Source organism: Alosa pseudoharengus, unplaced genomic scaffold, assembly GCF_046254945.1.
Source record: "Alosa pseudoharengus isolate Yale_2024_CS ecotype anadromous, Long Island Sound unplaced genomic scaffold, YU_APseudo_1.1 YU_APseudo_1.1_scf_13, whole genome shotgun sequence".
Taxonomy (NCBI): Eukaryota; Metazoa; Chordata; class Actinopteri; order Clupeiformes; family Clupeidae; genus Alosa; species Alosa pseudoharengus.
In genome coordinates, this window is record NW_027468598.1 from 20,375,487 (window position 1) to 20,393,967 (window position 18,481).

The following is an 18,481-nucleotide window of genomic DNA, read 5'->3' on the forward strand; positions in this document are numbered from 1 at the left end:
TTTTCCGGGAGTCTGTTAGCCTAACACCCCCGCACCCCCTCTCACCCCGGCAGTCTTCAGCCGCTCATGACTCTATTTGCACTTAGGGCCTGGGTCTCCTAGCAACTGGGCATCTGTCTCTCCCAGTAGCAGTGGAGGTGGCAGTGTAAGGGAAGAGTCTGTCGTTTGGTGTCTGAGTCTGGGACACACACACACCAGATCCAGTCCCATTTACTCTCCACATACACACACCGTCCATCGACTCTCATGTTCAATGTTCAATGTGCGTTATTGCAAAGGGACTAATTATAGACTATAAGTCAGTTTGTGGTCTATTTGATAGAACAAAAAACCCTAGACAAAGATGTGTCCATCAACATGATCAGATGGGTTGGTTGAAGCCAGACCGCTTCACTGCTCCTCCTCTCTACAGTTAACAACCTCAACTGACTCAGGGCATGCCAGTTCATAGTTACATCTCCAGGCAAGCATCACTGCATGAACATAAAGGAGTTGACAAACCAGCCACATCTAAGGACACAGAAGAGCATTTCAGTTGCTTTTTAGAATCTACCATCTACATCAGTTGTGGAGACAGGACTGTAAAGCCTAATGCTAGAAAAGCCCAAGTTTAGCTTTGGTTTCCTGACAGGCCTCAACTAGTTGAGCCCTTCAAACATTTTCTCCTCTACCTAGGCCTGCTATACGAAAAGATGTTGTTGCTTCCTTCCTTGGCTTGATTTTGTTTTTTTGTCACTGGAAAGGCACAACAATCTTCTGAGAAGAAAATGTTATTTTGGCCACATTGATCACATCTAACTGATGCAGCTGTGGAAAAGTGCCTGCAAGGCAAAAAAGCTGGCGGTTGAGCCCAGCTACAAAACAAATATCAAAGGCCTCTTTACAGGCGGTGAGGTTTTGGATGGTTTATTGTTCTATGGCAGACAACCTCATCCACCCATTTTCCCTAAACAGAGAACACATTCATAAGGTTCGCCCCCTTATGAAACCTTTCTGTAGCTGGGTTTCCCCCCAGTGGTGGAAAGTGGAATCGCAACTTAAGACACAGACCTATATGCTGGAAACTGCTTTGAACTGAAGCAAGCCCAGAACAGCAGATGCTAAAAATAGAGATGAGCTGCTGTAGCTAAAGCTAGTGAAGCACCCCTCCAATGACAAAATAGGGTAAAGTGTTGGCACTGAGACCAACTGAACTATAACACAGGCTTCATTGAATGAACACAGTGTGTAGTTTACCTACAAAATGTAATTAGCTCAAAGGCCACTGTGAAATAAACCTACTGTTCAAAGGACAGGGCCTCTCTCACATACGTCATATGCAATTCTCAAAGTAGCAAGGCTGAGTCCCAGTAGGCCTAGTCTGCTCCTCCTCGTGATGCAGTACTTTTCAACAATTCACCAATTCCATTTTCAGTGTTTAAACCCTTTCTGTCACATGAATGATTTTTTGTTTTTGTTTTAAATCAATATTCCCAGCGTTTACATCTGATAGCCTATAGGCCCTTTTATGCCATGCCGATCTGAGGTGTTCTCAGTATAACAAGCAAACCAACACTGTCATATAACAAATCCTAACAAATTCTGGTCCAGTTTAGTTCAAAGGAGGTGAAGGAGGTAGTATTTCTTAAGTGTTTTCAACTTTAGCTGACCTAAACCCATGCCTTGAAAAAAAAAAAGATGAAGGAATCTCTAGGCCTACCCACAGTGACCTCATGCAGTACTAATTGCTTTTATTAGTTTTGTAGGTGAAGGCTCACGTGCATGGTTTTGATCTCTTTAAAGCTCTTAGCCTGTAGTCCGCACACCAGTGGAGAACAGGGCACATCAGGAGATCTCTCTCTGGTCCAGCAGTTGACGCCTGTTTGACTGTTTCAGATGTAGGTCTATCTGTGTGTTAAATAGTCAAAAGCACATTTACATTTAATATAGGTTAAACTGATTGGCATACACAGCTAGGAGTTATAGGAAATATCCAGCAGATCTACTGATATAGTGGCTATAAATCGCTCTGCTGATGCAATGATAGTAATATTTTCATGCTGGATTAGGGATTCTCATAATCTCTGCATTTGTTTCAGATTATACTGGTTGATATAGGCCTATCCCTGCATGTCTATTTATATCGTATTTGAGTGTTTACATGTGACATATGGATAGTGGCACAACCTACACAGATTTTAGAAGATAATGTAGGTTATAGGCCCACAGTGAATTAAAAATGTGTTCATCTGTGGCTACTGAAATTAAAAAAAAATAATCGTAAAAAATACTTACATTAATAAGATCATAAGATACATGCTTTATGTGTAAAGAATAAAGGAGTTCCCGAAAGTGTTACATTGCTTAATTCAGTTTATTTCGTGAAGGCCCACATCAAAGCAGTTGCTGGCAATGAACATTTAATACTCAGAAGACACTACTGACCTCTGTTGGTGCAACATAAAAATGCAGGTTGATGCACATTCACCGAAATTAAAGGCACCCTGGGCTACACGGGAATGTACCATTTTGTCCCTTGTATTATGTAATAATTGGAGTCTTATGTAATAAATGTTAAAAAGGGTGTTTAATTTTATGGTATCAAATCATTCCTCTACCTTAATCTTTTTTTGCTAGTCCAACATGTGACAGACTCTGTGCTGAGCAAATCCATTCATCAAAATGCCTTGTTTCATAATTTGTGTTGTAGGCCAAATCACAGATGGACCCTGCACTCAAAGAAATCATTTTAGAACCTACTGATGTTTTGGACTCTCAATACTGCAGTTAGGAATATCACAGAGGGAAAGACATTTAATTAATGACTTGAAATATTTATTTAAAAACTGAAAAAATTAAACAAACCCACACAGTTTTTTAGTATATAATATAAAGACACGTTTGAAATTGTTACTTGAGTATTTCGTAATGCTCTGTTTTTTCTTGACTGACTGAGAGGCAGTTGAGAGGCTGGCTGAGCTGGTAGACCTACAGATGAACCAAAAGGTGAAAGATGATAGATTAGGTGACCAAACACAGATAAATCTGAATTAAATACCCAGTGTCACAACAACTTTACAAAACGGCCAAAGCAGTGCATTAAACACAGAGAGGGCATGTGGACACAGAAAGACAAGAGCTTTAAAAAGAGCTCACTCATAGCTCAACACTTAAAAAGAGCTCACTCATAGCTCAACACTTGGTTTCACTCATTCACTCACACACACAGACAGACACTCACACACCCTGGTGGAGACTAAGCCAGAACACACCGACTCAGACGTATATTCACACACAGACACACAGACACACAGGCGCGCACACACACACAGGCGCGCACACACACACTTGTGAAACACAATGGTTCTAGCTTAAGCTTAAGAATGCTTCTGAACCACTTCCCAGTCTAGAGGAAGTCTCGTCTGGTTTGACAGAGGCCTGGCTGAGGTAATCATGGCCCTGGTGGTTGGCTGGCTGGCGACTTCTTTGAGCATATCCAATAGCTGGAGTTGTGTTGGGCTGACAGACAGTGACGGTCTAAAGGCTGTTTGGCCCTGAAAAAATTGCTTCAACAGTGACAAGCAATAGAAGATACATTATTCTGCCTCCCCCACCCCACCCAACTCGCCTTAGCTTGTAAAGGTTGTTCCTTGACAGACGAGTTTAAGGAATTTACAAATCAGATTGGAAGCTCCAAGGTAAAACCAAAGCAAAATTAAATTAAATACCAAATATGAGGAGCTATGGGCTCGCCAGCCTTTGCTCCTCTGCTACAATACTGAGTTAAAGCTTTTATTCTTTTTTTAAAAGGATAAAGTATGAAGCATATCATGTCTACTGTTCAGTTACAACATCTACTTTATCACTGAAGTATTAAAGTATGTGAAATGTTGACCTTTATCACACTTGAAGGCACAAATGTATGTTCTCTATTCCGTTATGGAGGGTCTGTGTATGTGTGTGAGGCTGTGCTGCTGTGTAGAAGTAGAAGTAGTGTAAAAGTAGAAGTAGAGAGGTCTGGAGAAGACAGATGCCAGCTCTTTCTTTCTCGCTCACTCTCGATTAAAAGAATCATCCTCTAAATGGAATCCAAACTATTTTGTCAGGCCCTCAAGCCCTCTGTTCCTGCCACTGCTGCTGCACATCAAAGGTCCTCCGGTTAATGCACCACATCATTGATTCAGTCTATGTCCTATTAACAGTCTGTATATGAACCAGCTCTCTCTTGTTTCTAAGGCAGTCTGTCTGTGACACTGTATGGCCCCATTTTCACCCGTCAAAACTGGCAAAGAGGAATACGAGTCAACGACAAACAGTCATATCTAGCTCAGTCATGGACATTAACTTGTGAAATGCTTGTGCCCTCATGTCTGCCATGTTGGGTGAGAGAAATGAGCCTGGTCAGAGGAGTCTAGACATCCCAGAACTTAGTCAGAGAGAAGTTAATGAACCACTCTTTCCATCAACACAACACAAAAGCCAACCAGATATCTGTTCATAAAGTTATAGCCTGGTTTGTGTCATGCTCTGATGTCAAGTTAGTGTTGAAGTCAACTCATTGCACACACAGATACATGTACTACAAAGAGTGATAGAGACAGAGATAAAAAAAGAGAAAAAGAGAGAGAAAGGGAATATAGAGAGGCAGAATCAGAGACTCAAAGACAAGGAGGCTTGGTGTGAAGTAATTCATCATATCAAGATTGGATAAGACCAGATCAGAGACAGGCGTCCACAGTGGGTCACTGTGTGTGTGTGTGTGTGTGTGTGTGTGTGTGTGCTGCATGTGGATGTGTCCTAACACATCGGCTCATATCTCTCCATTTGGAGTCCGGAGTCCAGAGCAAGGCCACTGTTGTGTGGAAACGACTGTGTGGTCCACTGTGCAGGAGCTGGATCAGGAAGGCTTTATGGTTTGGCCCAGAACAGTACAGAACCGAAATCTCCAGGGCAGGAGAGCGAAGCGTCTCCAACACCTGTCCCCTTTTGTGTTCCTTTTTTCTTTTTTTTTGGATCCAGTTGTGGAGACGGAGATGGAGACACCAGATAGAGGTTGCCACCGCTACAGTTTTGTGAAGCACTTTGTTTGCGGCGTCCGAAATGGTGGATGGGTCACGGCGTAGTGTAGACTTGCCCACTGTGTTTGTGTGTGTGTGTCATCCAGTCAACGCTGAAGGAGGAAACGGTGCTTGGGGTTAAAGGGGCAACATAAGGTGAGGGGTCAAGGGTCAAAGGGCCAGGATGGGTGTAGGGTGGGGACTGAGCGGTAACACCACCTCCAAAAACATGTCACGGGCCGGTCGGGAGTAGACAAACAATCCTCCAATAAATACATGTGGTCGTCGGCAAGCTTGCGGTCTCTGCTACAAGTCTGTGGCCAGTGGATGGGAAGAGCGGGTCCACCCCGTTGCTGTTTGTGCCATCTACTTGCTATCCTCATGGAAGTTTCCCCTCTCCACAGCAGCAGGGCAAGGAGAAAGGTTTGTTTTTCTTTTTTTTTCTTAAAAAAAAAAAAGCACCCTTTTATTTGGCTTCGCTTTGCAATTACAGAATGAAAATAAACATGAGAAGACTTCTGAGTTACTTGTGTGAATAGCAGGGGAGAGGGACTGAGAAAAGAAGAGAAGGAGAGGAGAGGGAGGGAGGGAGGGAGGGAGGGAGGGAAGGAGAGAAAGAGAGAGAGAGAGAGAAAAGAGAGGAGAGGAGAGAGGCCCAGCCTTGAAATAGCTGCTGTTGTGTGGCATGTCTCAACCTGTACCTGTTGGGAGAGAGAGAGGAAAGATTAGACATTAAGATAGTAATGAGCGCACCAGACACATTACTTATCTCACCGGCATGCGCTAAAATACACACACCTGGGGTGACACTTGGGAGGAAGCATGTGTGTGTATGTGTGTGTGTGGTAGTGTATGTGTGTATGTGTGTGTGTGTGTGTGTGTGATTACGTACCCTCCTCCTCCTCTCCCCAGCCCTCGGCTACTCCGGCCAGTTCGTAGTGTTTCTTCCTCAGCTCCCCCAGTCTCTCCCTCTCCCTCTGCAGACGTGTCTCCAGCTCCAGAACCAGGACCTGCTCACAACAAAACCAAACTGAGCTGCCCGCCTGGATACTCACTGAAACAGATATGCCGTTCACACACACACACATACACACGAACACACACACACACACACACACACACACACACACACACACACACACACACACACACGAACACACACACACACACACCTGCGAGTCCATCTCCTGCCTCTTGATCTGTGTTAGTGTCATACTGGAGAAGTCCATAGTTTCTACAGAGGAGAGAGTTGAACAAAGACTGTCAGTAGAACACACACATAGACACACACACACACAAAATCTGTGGAGCTCCAAGCATTCTGCTTTCAAGTGCATTGGTTAAATTTGGAATGTGGACAATGTTGCAACAGCAACTAAAATGGCAGCTATCCCAGTTATTAGGTCACGCATCTCTCTACACATAAATATGCATGGCCATGTGTCACTGACACACACACACACACACACACACACACACACACACACACACACACACACACACACACACACACACACACACACACACACACACACACACACACACACACACACACACACACACACACACACACACACACACACACACACACACACACACACACACACACACACACACAGAGACTTACCAGTCTCTTCAATCTGTGATTTGCCAGACTTGGTTGATGCTACGACACCAGCAGTGGCTTGGGTGACTCCTCTGGAAGCTTGCTGTAGCCGAGCCAGGTTAGAACTGCCCTTGTCTGCCTTAACCTTTGTGTTTGAGTATGTGGGTGTGTGTGTGTGTGTTTGAGTATGTGGGTGTGGGTGTGTGTGTGTGTGTGTGTGTGTGTGTGTGTGTGTGTGTGTTTGAGTATGTGGGTGTGTGTGTACAGATAATATTGAGTGAGGGAGACACAAAGATGGAAGGACAGAAAGGGAGAGATAAAAAAAAAACAGGAGTGTGACATTCTGGTCCCAATTCAGGTCATATTTTCAAATACAACAAGTACAAAACAGTACATACTAGTTACACAATGTAGAATGGGGATCAAATAGTTATAGACACAGATCTCTACATCCCAAATTCTCAGCTGTGGTACAACATTTCATTATTTAAGAGATCACATACAAGCATATTTAATATTGCATGAGTGTATGTGTGTGTTTTTGCACTGTACCTTGGATGCCGCCACAAGCTGGGCCGTGCTGGCTGCGATCTCGTGTGAACACACCATCAGCTCCTCAAACTTGCCTTTGCCCTGAACAACCATGTCTGCTGCATCCCTGCAGAGACGGAACCAGACACACAGGGCATTCAGTAGTAAATCGCAAACTGATCAGAGTAACCATCATTGCAGGCAATTACAGTAAAACCGGGCACGCTGTAATCGGATATTATTTTACTTCCACTATCAAAGTGGCATACATTTATATAGTAGCAAGCATCACAACATATTTGGGGGAGTAAAATACACGTTAACCACACACTGCTGTCTGAAGACAAAAAGGAATCTGTAAAAGCAGATTGTGATCGAACTCATTCACAAAGACACACAGAGATAGTCAGACACTGCCCCCAACACACACACACACACACACACGCAGAGCACTTACACCAGCACAGTGGCCCCCCAGCCCACTGCCTTGGAGGCAGAGATCAGGCCCTCGGTCCAGCGGGAGTTCTTGGCGTAGAACTCCTTCATGGACGCCGCTCCCTGTGGAGACACAGCAGCGAAAAGTCAATCAGCTGTGTAAACCAGCTCACCGCCACTGGGGCGAGCGGACATGGTCAACACAAGGACACATCACAATGAAGAGAACATTCCAGCAGACAGAACGGACGCCAAAACAAACGCGCCGGCTAACCCCCAGACGAAAGTGGAACGGATCTGGCGAGAGATCGGCGCCGGATCCGTTCCCGAGTCGCCTGCCATCTGTCAGCCCATTAGCGAGTTAGCGAGGTTGTAGCTCACCCGGCCGCCATCCACGATGTCCCTCTGAAGGTCTTTGGAGGAGAGCACCAGCACTTTAATGGCCTCCATGAGGTCTGTGCAGGAGGCCAGAATCCTGCAGAGGGCGCCAGAGAGACAGCAGACAACATGGATTACAAACAGCTCAGCCACACACCACAGGGCGGTCAGAGGTTTCAGAGGGGCTGGGACTTCATGGTATGTTGTGCAGTGGGCATCTGGCTTTGAGTGGAATCAGCTGCCTCAGTATAACACACAACACAGTAGAACTTTGTGGAACTACTACAGCTCTGAATTTATGTAGGTAGGTGGCTACACTTTAGATAACATTTTTCAGATGTAAGAAGACACTAACCTTTCATTGACCTCCATCTTGATTCCAGTGTCAACAGCTCGGGACTTGTTAAGCATTTCCTGTTTTAAAAACATTGTTCATCTAAATGACATGCTGTAACCAAGAAACCAAAAGACAAAATGTGTGAAATGTAAAGGATTTTATAAATATAACACAAACACACACACACCTCTATCCTGGCTGCAGCTGACTCTACGGCTTGTGATGCGGCGGACATTTCCGATTCCACCAGATCTCCCAGTTCCCCCTGCTGCAGCTCGAGACCGCGCGGTCGTAGCTTCTACTCCGAGACAGACACAGCGACCACGATAGAGAAGTGAGGGGAGCAAAGAGAAATCACAGGAGACTCCAATGAATAAGATGAGACAAACAGACAGGAAGAGAAAGACATAGACAGAGTGCTATTTCCATTTTCCACAGCCTCTTCAGGAATAAATCCTGTGACAAGATATACGCAAGGACAGAGAGTCAGTAGTAGTTGTAATAATATTATGATGTAATTCATCAGACCAGTAGCTGTTGGAGTTATGATGCAAATGGGCTTAAATGGGTCTGCAGTGCTGTTAACAATGTTATGTGTGTGTGTTCGTGTGTGTGTGTGTGTGTGTGTGTGTGTGTGTGTCTCACCTCGGCCGAGGCCTTGATTTCCTCCAGCACCTCCTTGAGCTTGCTGCTGTCTGCAGAGGCCAGAGACTCGCGGTCCTGCAGCTGAGTCAGCAAGGCCAGTGCCTCCGCGCCGCACGACTTCACACTGCTGGACAACACTGCAGGGACAGAGACCAGATCAACACTCAAACACTGACCAGGACAGGAGTCCGCTCAACTCAGTAGAAATCAACTCAAAACACAGCCATTTCCTGTGTGTTGTGTGTGATTTAAAGTCAACATTGTGAAGTGGTAATACTTTCAAGTGTAATGGAACAGAGATCAATTTAAAGTTACATAAATATACTGATAAAGAGCTTATTTCAAAATGAACAGGGTATTTATGACCTGGAGGTGTACGTCCGTACGCAATGTGCGTACTATCAGGCTACTCAACAACGAGAGAAAATTTCCCTTGTGTGTGTGTGTAATGTGTAATCACACCAAATTGGCCCACCATACCTTCCCAACTATGCACAGTATCCCATTAGCTGCATGCCATCAGGCTATTTACGCAACTAGGCTACTTCTAACTCAATACTCATGGATATCACAAGTTTAAACAACGAAAACAGAAAGTATGGAGGCAGCAAAGCTAGAGGAGTTCCAGATGGGCAAGAACAAGGTGGGCAATTGGTGTGCTTGTCAGAACGTTAGACTGCATTACAGCTGTTTAAAGCCAGATGTCACGGTACACTAGAACAAAACAAGGTAACTTTAGCCTGTATTGGGCTGTATCAAGTCGTCCAAATGAACAGTTAACAAATATTGTCCACGCGTGTTTTTTTTTGTTTTTTTGCGGGGGGGGGGGTTGTTGGGTGATGGGTGCGTACCATAGCATTAATTCCTGCAGGCGCCCCTGAATTATGATACTGCGGGTTATCATGATTCATGACTGTAGTTTGAATCCTCCCACATGTCGGTCTGGTAACTATTCCCCGATTACTCCCCAGTTGTGCATGTCTGTACATGTCTCTGTGTGTGTGAGTGGTGTAAGCATGTAAGGCATCACCATGGGAATACTAAAGTGGACCAGCCTGCTACAGAAAAGTTATTAACCCCCTCCCCCCCCCCCACACAGACACACACACACACACACACACACAGAGAGAGAAGGCCCTGGCAGTCAGCGTGGGCTGAATGCTAGTGGAAGTGTCTGTGTAATGAATGGATGGAGTGGGTGGATCAGCTGCAAGTTCTCCTGCTCGTTTAAGCTCCTCATTCGTTTTTGTTTGATTTGAGCATTTGTACTCTTCTGCCTACTATTCATCTTCCAGTAACAGCTATTGAGGCGAGACATGTGCTGCTACAAATGGCAAATAATGGCTAACCACCTACTTATGAATTACTGGTGCAGAGAACAAAACTGAAAGGCCATTCCAGATTCCCCATTATGTACAGCTAAAATTAGACACTGTGCCCACCTTCGACTTCATAGACCTTAAAACGTCTATACACCACTGTTAAGACTAGGTAATAAATGTTGCAAAGTAGTATTTAGTGGGTTTTGTGAAATTATTTGATTAATACTATGTGTGGAGAGCATTCACTCACCATTGTTACCTAATTTCTGACAGAGGTGGCGTTTAGAAGCTTTGTTAAACTCTTCTGATCTCTTCATATTTAAACAGATTTAAGGTTTTAGGGTGTGATTGTGCTTGCTCACCATCTGCTTGGTCTACTGGCACCATGTGGGAGGTGGCACTGCCCTGGATGATGGTGTCCCCGACGAGGTGGGCAAACTGGGTGACGGCCTGCACCAGCTCCGACACTCCTGTGGGGGGAGTTCAAAGAGCAGAGACACTGCATCATCATGCCCAGGCTCATGCTCAGTCTGTGGTGAGTGAGTGAAACCTGAGTCACATCACTAAACCACTACAAGGGTGGGGGAGATCAGGGTGGAGCTCACCCACCTGTGCTGTCGGCCTGGAAACCGTCCCTCGCAGCCTGTAACCGCTCCACACACTCCACTGCAACCTGACACCTGGAGAGAAGGTAGTCTATACATACATACACAAACACACACACACACACACACACACACACACGTGAATAATGCACTAATAATAAACGTACATGTGTTTCTGAGTGTGTATTTGTGTGTGTGTATGTTACTGTTTACGTGTATGTGTGTGAATGAGTGAGTGAGTGAGTGTGAGCGAGTGAGTGTGTGTGAGTCTCTATGTGCGTACATGCATGTATATATATATATATATATATCAGTATATATACTCTTTTGATCCCGTGAGGGAAATTTGGTCTCTGCATTTATCCCAATCCATGAATTAGTGAAACACTCAGCACACAGTGAACACACAGTGAGGTGAAGCACATACACTAATCCCGGCGCAGTGAGCTGCCTGCTACAACAGCGGCGCTCGGGGAGCAGTGAGGGGTTAGGTGCCTTGCTCAAGGGCACTTCAGCTGTGCCTCCTGGTCGGGGTACGAACCGGCAAACCCTCCGGTAACAAGTCTGAAGCGCTAACCAGTAGGCCACGGCTGCCCTGTGCATGCTAAGAGCATGTGCATGCTAACCTGCAGAGCTGGTGCAGCTGATGTGTGCGGGGTCGTCCAGTGTGCTGAGGCAGTCCTGGATGATCCGGCGGGCCTCCTCTAGCGCCCCCTGCAGGGCTCCCCAGCGCAGCGCCTCCAGCTGGGCCTCCAGTGCCTGCTCACGGCTCTCCTGCAGCGCACACACACACACGCACGCACACGCGCACGCGCACACACACACACACACACACACACACACACACACACACACACACACACACACACGGCAGCCACAGTCAGCCATCTAATGGTCTTTTTTCACAGCAGCCATTTCTGACATGAAATATGGCAGACCCAGGTGTTAAATGATTAAGGTATTTGATCATTTAGGTTCTGATTCTGCTACACATAAATTGAACAAAGACTTCATTAACATAATCTTTATTAACATAAACCGCAAATGTTTTTCATATACATTTCAGGAGACTTGTTATCCATGAGAAGCTTGTGATGAAGACGGAGTGGAATTATGAGGTGTTTGACGGTCATGTACCGCAATAGGTGTAGCATTAGGCCTTTAGGTCATAAACATGTCATTTCTATCATTACTGGCATTTTATTTGATCTATTAATATGATCTCTTTGCTGTGCTCAAGGATAGCCACACGCACGCACATACACACACATATGTATGCACTGCACACACTCACACACACACACTGCGTGCACACACTCACACACACACACACACCTTCTCATTGAGCTGGTTCTGCAGAGTCTCAGCAGCCTTGACCCCGCTCTCCCTCTCGCTGGCCAGGCTGTTCTGCACACGCTCCAACTGCTCCCCAATACTGGCAAGCTCCGCCTCCTTCTTGGACACTGACTCCACCAGCTCCGCCTTCTCCGACTCCAGTGCCGAGAGCTGAGTGCTGAGCTCTTCACTCGACTGAAATGTGTCAGAGAGAGAGAGAGAGAGTGTGTGAGTGTGTGTGTGTGCGCAAGCGACAGGGTCAGAGAGTAGGGGATGGGGGTGGTAGGAGACAGATGGTATTATATAAGAAACAAAGAAACAACTGACAAAGCAGGGGTAATTTGAGAGTGAAACACAGGGGGAAACACATGACATGACAGGAAGGCAAAGATGGGACTGAGCAGTGTTACCAAAACGAGCCGTCTGGGCTGATGGGAGGATCGGGGGGATGAGAGAGGGGAGGGGAGTAGAGAAGAGGACAGATAAGGGCTGACGACGTGCACACACACACACACTATCACACACACACACACACACACACACACACACACACACACACACAATCTGTGCTCTTCACTCAGATACCAACGAGAACTGCCACCTCTGATGAGGGACCAACAGCTCCACCGGCAACACAGTCTGCTCTCTCCCTCCTCCCTCTCTCTCTCTCTCTCTCTACCTCCCTCCCTGCCTCCCTCTCCCTCCCTCCTTCTCCCCAATCATGTGGAGGTGTGGACTTCATTAGAAGAGATGCTCAGAGGAGTCAGACTGGCAAACTGATCATCAACACCCACATACAGACATCTGTGACTGCGCTTGAATCACAGTGGGTTATGCGAACGGATGGATGGATGGATGGATGGATGGATGGATGGATGGATGGATGGATGGATGGATGGATGGATGGATGGATGGATGGATGGATGGATGGATGGATGGATGGATGGATGGATGGATGGATGGATGGATGGATGGATGGATGGATGGATGGATGGATGGATGGATGGATGGTGTACCTGCTGGGAGGAGAGCATGCTCCCCTTGAGGATCTCCAGCTCCGTCCTGCTGGAGTGCAGCTCTGCCTGTAGGGCCTGGAGCTGCTCCAGCTGAGCCTTCTCCTGCGAGAGAGAGAGAGAGAGAGAGAGAGAGAGACAGAGAGAGAGAGAGAGAGCGAGAGAGAGAGAGAGAGAAAGACCCCGTCAGCAATCAATCTCCACCAGCATACGACGCGGCACGGCACACCTTGCTCTGGTCAGCACAGCTACACACTTTGAGATGGTGTAAAACCATAATATTCTCATAGCTTCATTAGTCAGAAAACGACCGAATTGATGTTTGTGTTTTGTGCTATACCTGCTGTTCCGAAGCGTCTTGGGCAGCCTTCACCTTCTCTTGCATTTCCCTCCTCACGCTGTCAACCTCGTCCTGAGCCGCCCGCGCCACAGTCATCTGACGGGTCACTTCTGCGTTCTACAGACACACACACACACACAAAGAGAAAAAGTCCTCTGGATTGGTGCAGTGCAGTGACTATTCAACCATCTTCCCATCTCGACGGAAGTAAGATTATAACACAGAGTACCAGTACTCAATTATATCCACACAATTCCCATAACAGCAGAGCATAAGGAGTTAAAGCAGAGGCAGTAGGTGGTTTCAATATCCTGCAACATTTCTCGAGTTTGACTTTGCAGATATTTTGGAAAGCAGAAGAATGGTGAAGCGTTGTTGTCGTGAGCCCTACTGTGCCTGGGGTGTCTTTCCACCAGCCTCTCTGGGGAGCAGCAGCCCTCGGCTGGCACAGCGCAACCACAGTAAGGACCCACACAAACAAACACTCATCGGCTCAAAGAAATATCTGTGTACTGCAGAGAGCAACCATGGTAAGGACTGACACAAACACCCATCGCCCCTAGGACATATCTGTACTGCAACAAAAACGGGGAAATGCTGCAGAACAACCGCTACCTACCCACAATTTTTCTTTCTTTCTGTGAATTAATCTGAACGGAAACCACTGAGCCATACACCTCATTTATAATTGAGGTTTTTCATTTCACACAGTGGAGCGCCATCACATTTAAACATTGTCCTGTGACACGTGAGAAAATCTCCAGAGGTGGCTGGGTGAGGAGAGAGACTCTACCTTTCTGAGCAGGTCAGCGTGGCTCTGCACCAGCTCTGTGTACTTCTCCTTCAGCTTGGTGTAGCGCTGCTCATTGGCCTGGGCCTTCTCTGAAACACACACACACACACACACACACACACACACACAACACACACACACAGGAGGAGTCAGATCAGTGCTCTTGAAGTAATCTTCCCATGAGCTGTGCAATTTATGGCAGGTAATGAGTACAGAGAGGGGAGTAGAGAGAGAGAGAGAGAGAGAGAGAGAGAGAGAGAGAGAGCGCGAGCGAGCAAGAGAGAGAGAGAGAGCAAGAGAGAGAGAGAGAGAGATCGGAGGGGGGTGAGTGATTGAGTGAGGGGAAGGATGCCTCACAGGTCATATTGTTTCAAAGCACTCTCTCATTTAAATTAGGCTGCATACACCCACTCACTCAACCTCTCACAGTCTATCTCTCTCTCGATCTCTCACTCTCTATCTCTCTGACACACACACACACACACACACACACACACACACACACACACACACACACACACACACACACACACACACACACACACACACACACACACACACACACACACACACACACACACACACACACACACACACACACACACACACACACACACACACACACAGAGTGTGACTGGGAGGAAGGAGAGGAAAGAGGGAGAGGAGAGGGCCAATGTTTAACACGTGGTCATAAATAGTGTCTGTAAGTGGTGTGGAAGTGGCTGACGAGCCGCTGCTCGTGCAGTGATCTCTCCCTAGCCTCAGGCACAGGGCGCCGCGGAGAGCCATCCATCCACCAACACGGCACAGCACCGCACCCACGCCTACCACGGGCCACTAATATCACACTACAGCAGTTTGTGTGTGTGTGTGTGTGTGCGTGTGTGTGGAAGGGAGTTTTTCACGGTTTGAAACACAATTACCTTTATCCATGTCTGAGGGATAGTGGGGGATGGAGCGGTAAAGGACAGGAGAACAGAAAGTCAAGGGAGGTACACAAAAGGAAAAGGAAAAAATAACGGGTACAGTGCGGAGTTTACAATGAAAGATGGACACAACGGACTATATACCACGAAAGGCTATTTCAGCCAGTACATTTATTTCCTATAGAGCGTTTGGAAACGGCATCTTCTGTTATATTCTGCTCCTTTCGTGTTCACTCCGACACTAAACATCTTGTTTATGCCCAACAGTGCAACTCTTTATTCAACTTCGTCACACGCATAAATCCTTCAACAGGTGCAACATCCAACCGGGTCCGTGTAAACAGGTGCGCTAAAACAATGCAAGTGATGGTCAATGTTGGATGAAAATGTTTGCGCTGGCTGAAAAGCATTCCAGGAAGTGTGTGGCATATGGGCAACTGAAGAGTGTCAGGGAAAGAGAGGGGGCGATGTGGGGGGGGTGGGGGGTGGGGGGGGGTTCTCACTTTCGATCTCCGTCAGGCTGCGCTGCTCCTTCTCCGTGTCCTCCTTGACGCGGCGCAGGTCGTCCAGCTCGGCCCGCAGGAACTCGCTCTCGCCCAGCGCCTGCTGCTTCAGGTGGCTCTGCTCCGCCAGCTCGGCCTCCAGCTCGCTCACGCGCCCGCGCAGCGCCTGGCACAGACGCCCGCTCTGTGGAGAGGAGGGCAAGAGAGGCGTGCGTGAGAGAGGCGCCACTTCACCAATCACACAGAGAGCACAACAGAGGGCATCTTATAAGTGATGTGCACATCATAGGTGGAAGACCGACAGCGATACAATAGGAAAGAGGATTAAGAATTTGGAAGGAGGGAAAAGAAAGAGAGAACAAAACCATGAACAAATGAAGGGAAAGAAAGAAAGAAAGAAAGAAAGGAAGACATGAAGAAGGTACTCAGAGAGAGAGGGCCAGTGTCAAAGTTTATAGCCATCTTAGTTCATCTTGAAATATGTTCCGTCACCATCAGCCATGACCATGACAGAACTAATCCCTCCCCCTAATGGGCTGATAACCCCCCACCCCCCACACTCTGCACCTGCTCCCCACTCAGAGCTGCTCACCTCCAGCCTGAAGGTCTCCAGCTCCTCCTTCAGGGCCTGGATCTCTGCTGTCAGCTGCTCAATCAGACGGTCTCTGCACACGCGAACACACACACACACACGAGTCAGAACAGATGGGCTCATTATGATGTGTGAAAGTATTTTCTCCAGACAGAACAGCAACAATTTCTGTCATATAATTAACTGCAATAAATGCCCTTGTTAATCGGCTTTCAGACCACATAAGATACTAAAATAAGACATTTGTGACTGTAATGTAATGAAATAACAATGGCACAGTGGGAAAGTATGGTATAATCATTATGTGAAATACTGGTGTGGAGTGGCACATTTACATGCCTAGCTGTATAATGTGTATTAATATCCATAGTCAAGTGAAACAGCTCATATGTGCCCGACAGCCAGACGGTCAGACAGAAACAACTCATCATGAGGGAACAGCTCTCATGCGCCACATCAGCTCTCATGCGCCACATCAGTTTTACAACTTCTTAGGATGCCGATGTGTTTATGGCAGGCTACTCAAACACCCTAACGTTCAACAGTATTTTATTGCTGAAGTATGGATGTTGAATCACTTTATTTTAGCATTTCATGCATGGTGGCTATAGTTTGGGTTACTGATGATGAGGGCCCTGAGCTTGAGGGCCGTGGATTATGAAGGGTCACTTACTTCTCGTCTTTACGCATGCCGTTCTGACTGTTGAAGTTAAAGGGGTCTGTGGCCGCTCCGAAGAGATCATCAAATCTGGTCTCCACTGCAGCCTGAAAAACACAGGGTGCAGTTAGAGCAACACCACCAATAACGCACTCACTCGATAACCTCCATCACTAGAGTCAGAGATGGGTCCTGATCCATAACTGCAACCCAGCATGAGCGCACATTTCTACAAGTTTATAATCATGGACAGACTCTAGAACGTTGAACCCAGCATGAGCGCACATTTCTACAAGTTTATAATCATGGACAGACTCTAGAACGTTGAACCCAGCATGAGCGCACATTTCTACAAGTTTATAATCATGGACAGACTCTAGAACGTTGAACCCAGCATGAGCGCACATTTCTACAAGTATAATTAATGGACAGACTCTAGAACGTTGAACCCAGCATGAGCGCACATTTCTACAAGTTTATAATCATGGACAGACTATAGAACGTTGAACCCAGCATGAGCGCACATTTCTACCAGTTTGTAATCATGGACAGAACATAGAGCATAGAGGGCCTAACTGTTGGTGTTTTCACTCCAGCTCTTGTAACCAGGGTGTCTACAGGTGTAAACAAGTTAAAGGCGCTCTAAGCGATGCTGGGTAACGTCACTTCTGTTGACGTTCAAATAAAACTGAAAGCTAGCTCGCTACTTCCTCCCCCTCCCTCCCGTGCATATTGAAACTCTCCTAAACGCGCATCTCGTCGTGATTTGCTGGCACAGTTTGTTATGTTTTTATGGGCAAGGTTCGCCCAAGGAGCCTGGGTTGTCCACAGAGATCGCGTTTTTTACAGTGTATTCAGGACACAGGCAGCTAGCGGTGAGATGACGTTTGCTGTAAGTGACAAAAAATGTTTTAGCCTAAAAAACGTATGACATCGCTTAGAGCACCTAAAGTTAAAACTAAAGTTAAATGTAACTTTTTAAGGCCTTATTTTTAGGAAAAGTGATTTTAAGACTTTTTAAGGAGCCGCAGCCACCCTGTGTAACACATAACTAAGAGCTGCCTAGTAACAGGGCGGTCAGTACCGGCTGTGCTGGGATGTCCATGTCCACCAGGTCTTCCGTCTCCACCACATGCTCACTCTCAGGGGAAGACGACTCCACCGGGATCACCACCACCGGGCTGATGTGCTCTGACAGGGCCGATGCCCGCAGGAAGTTAGGAGGATTCTGGGTAAAGAGTCAATATGCGAAGCTTCATTAGTTACCTGCCAGAGGTCACAGGAGAGTGTCCAAATTCATTAAGAGTTTAAAGTTAAAACAAGTTAGTTTGGTTTTCGACACACACACACACACACACACACACACAGACAGACGTGTGGTGTTGAGTAGAAACAGCACACACACAGACATGTGGCGTAGAAACAG

At 46.6% G+C, this 18,481-nt stretch overlaps 1 protein-coding gene across 3 annotated transcripts in view; it reads right to left on the minus strand.

Annotated features, from left to right (window-relative positions):
- Window positions 1-2,334: 2,334 nt before the first annotated feature.
- hip1 (huntingtin interacting protein 1) overlaps window positions 2,335-18,481 on the minus strand; it is a 38,180-nt gene continuing 22,033 nt past the window's right edge. For all 3 annotated transcript variants that reach the window (XM_076282447.1, XM_076282448.1, XM_076282449.1), the window contains 21 exons: window positions 18,140-18,283; window positions 17,071-17,162; window positions 16,398-16,470; window positions 15,806-15,989; window positions 14,377-14,465; window positions 13,584-13,700; window positions 13,247-13,348; window positions 12,231-12,425; window positions 11,522-11,669; window positions 10,900-10,986; window positions 10,653-10,760; window positions 8,969-9,105; window positions 8,511-8,621; window positions 8,342-8,400; window positions 7,990-8,083; window positions 7,631-7,731; window positions 7,195-7,300; window positions 6,664-6,787; window positions 6,209-6,270; window positions 5,929-6,046; window positions 2,335-5,737 (listed from right to left, as the gene is read on the minus strand). In XM_076282447.1, coding sequence (XP_076138562.1) covers window positions 5,727-5,737; window positions 5,929-6,046; window positions 6,209-6,270; window positions 6,664-6,787; window positions 7,195-7,300; window positions 7,631-7,731; window positions 7,990-8,083; window positions 8,342-8,400; window positions 8,511-8,621; window positions 8,969-9,105; window positions 10,653-10,760; window positions 10,900-10,986; window positions 11,522-11,669; window positions 12,231-12,425; window positions 13,247-13,348; window positions 13,584-13,700; window positions 14,377-14,465; window positions 15,806-15,989; window positions 16,398-16,470; window positions 17,071-17,162; window positions 18,140-18,283 — 2,262 coding nt within the window. In that variant the 3' untranslated portion in view covers window positions 2,335-5,726. The remainder of the gene's footprint in view (window positions 5,738-5,928; window positions 6,047-6,208; window positions 6,271-6,663; window positions 6,788-7,194; window positions 7,301-7,630; window positions 7,732-7,989; window positions 8,084-8,341; window positions 8,401-8,510; window positions 8,622-8,968; window positions 9,106-10,652; window positions 10,761-10,899; window positions 10,987-11,521; window positions 11,670-12,230; window positions 12,426-13,246; window positions 13,349-13,583; window positions 13,701-14,376; window positions 14,466-15,805; window positions 15,990-16,397; window positions 16,471-17,070; window positions 17,163-18,139; window positions 18,284-18,481) is intronic.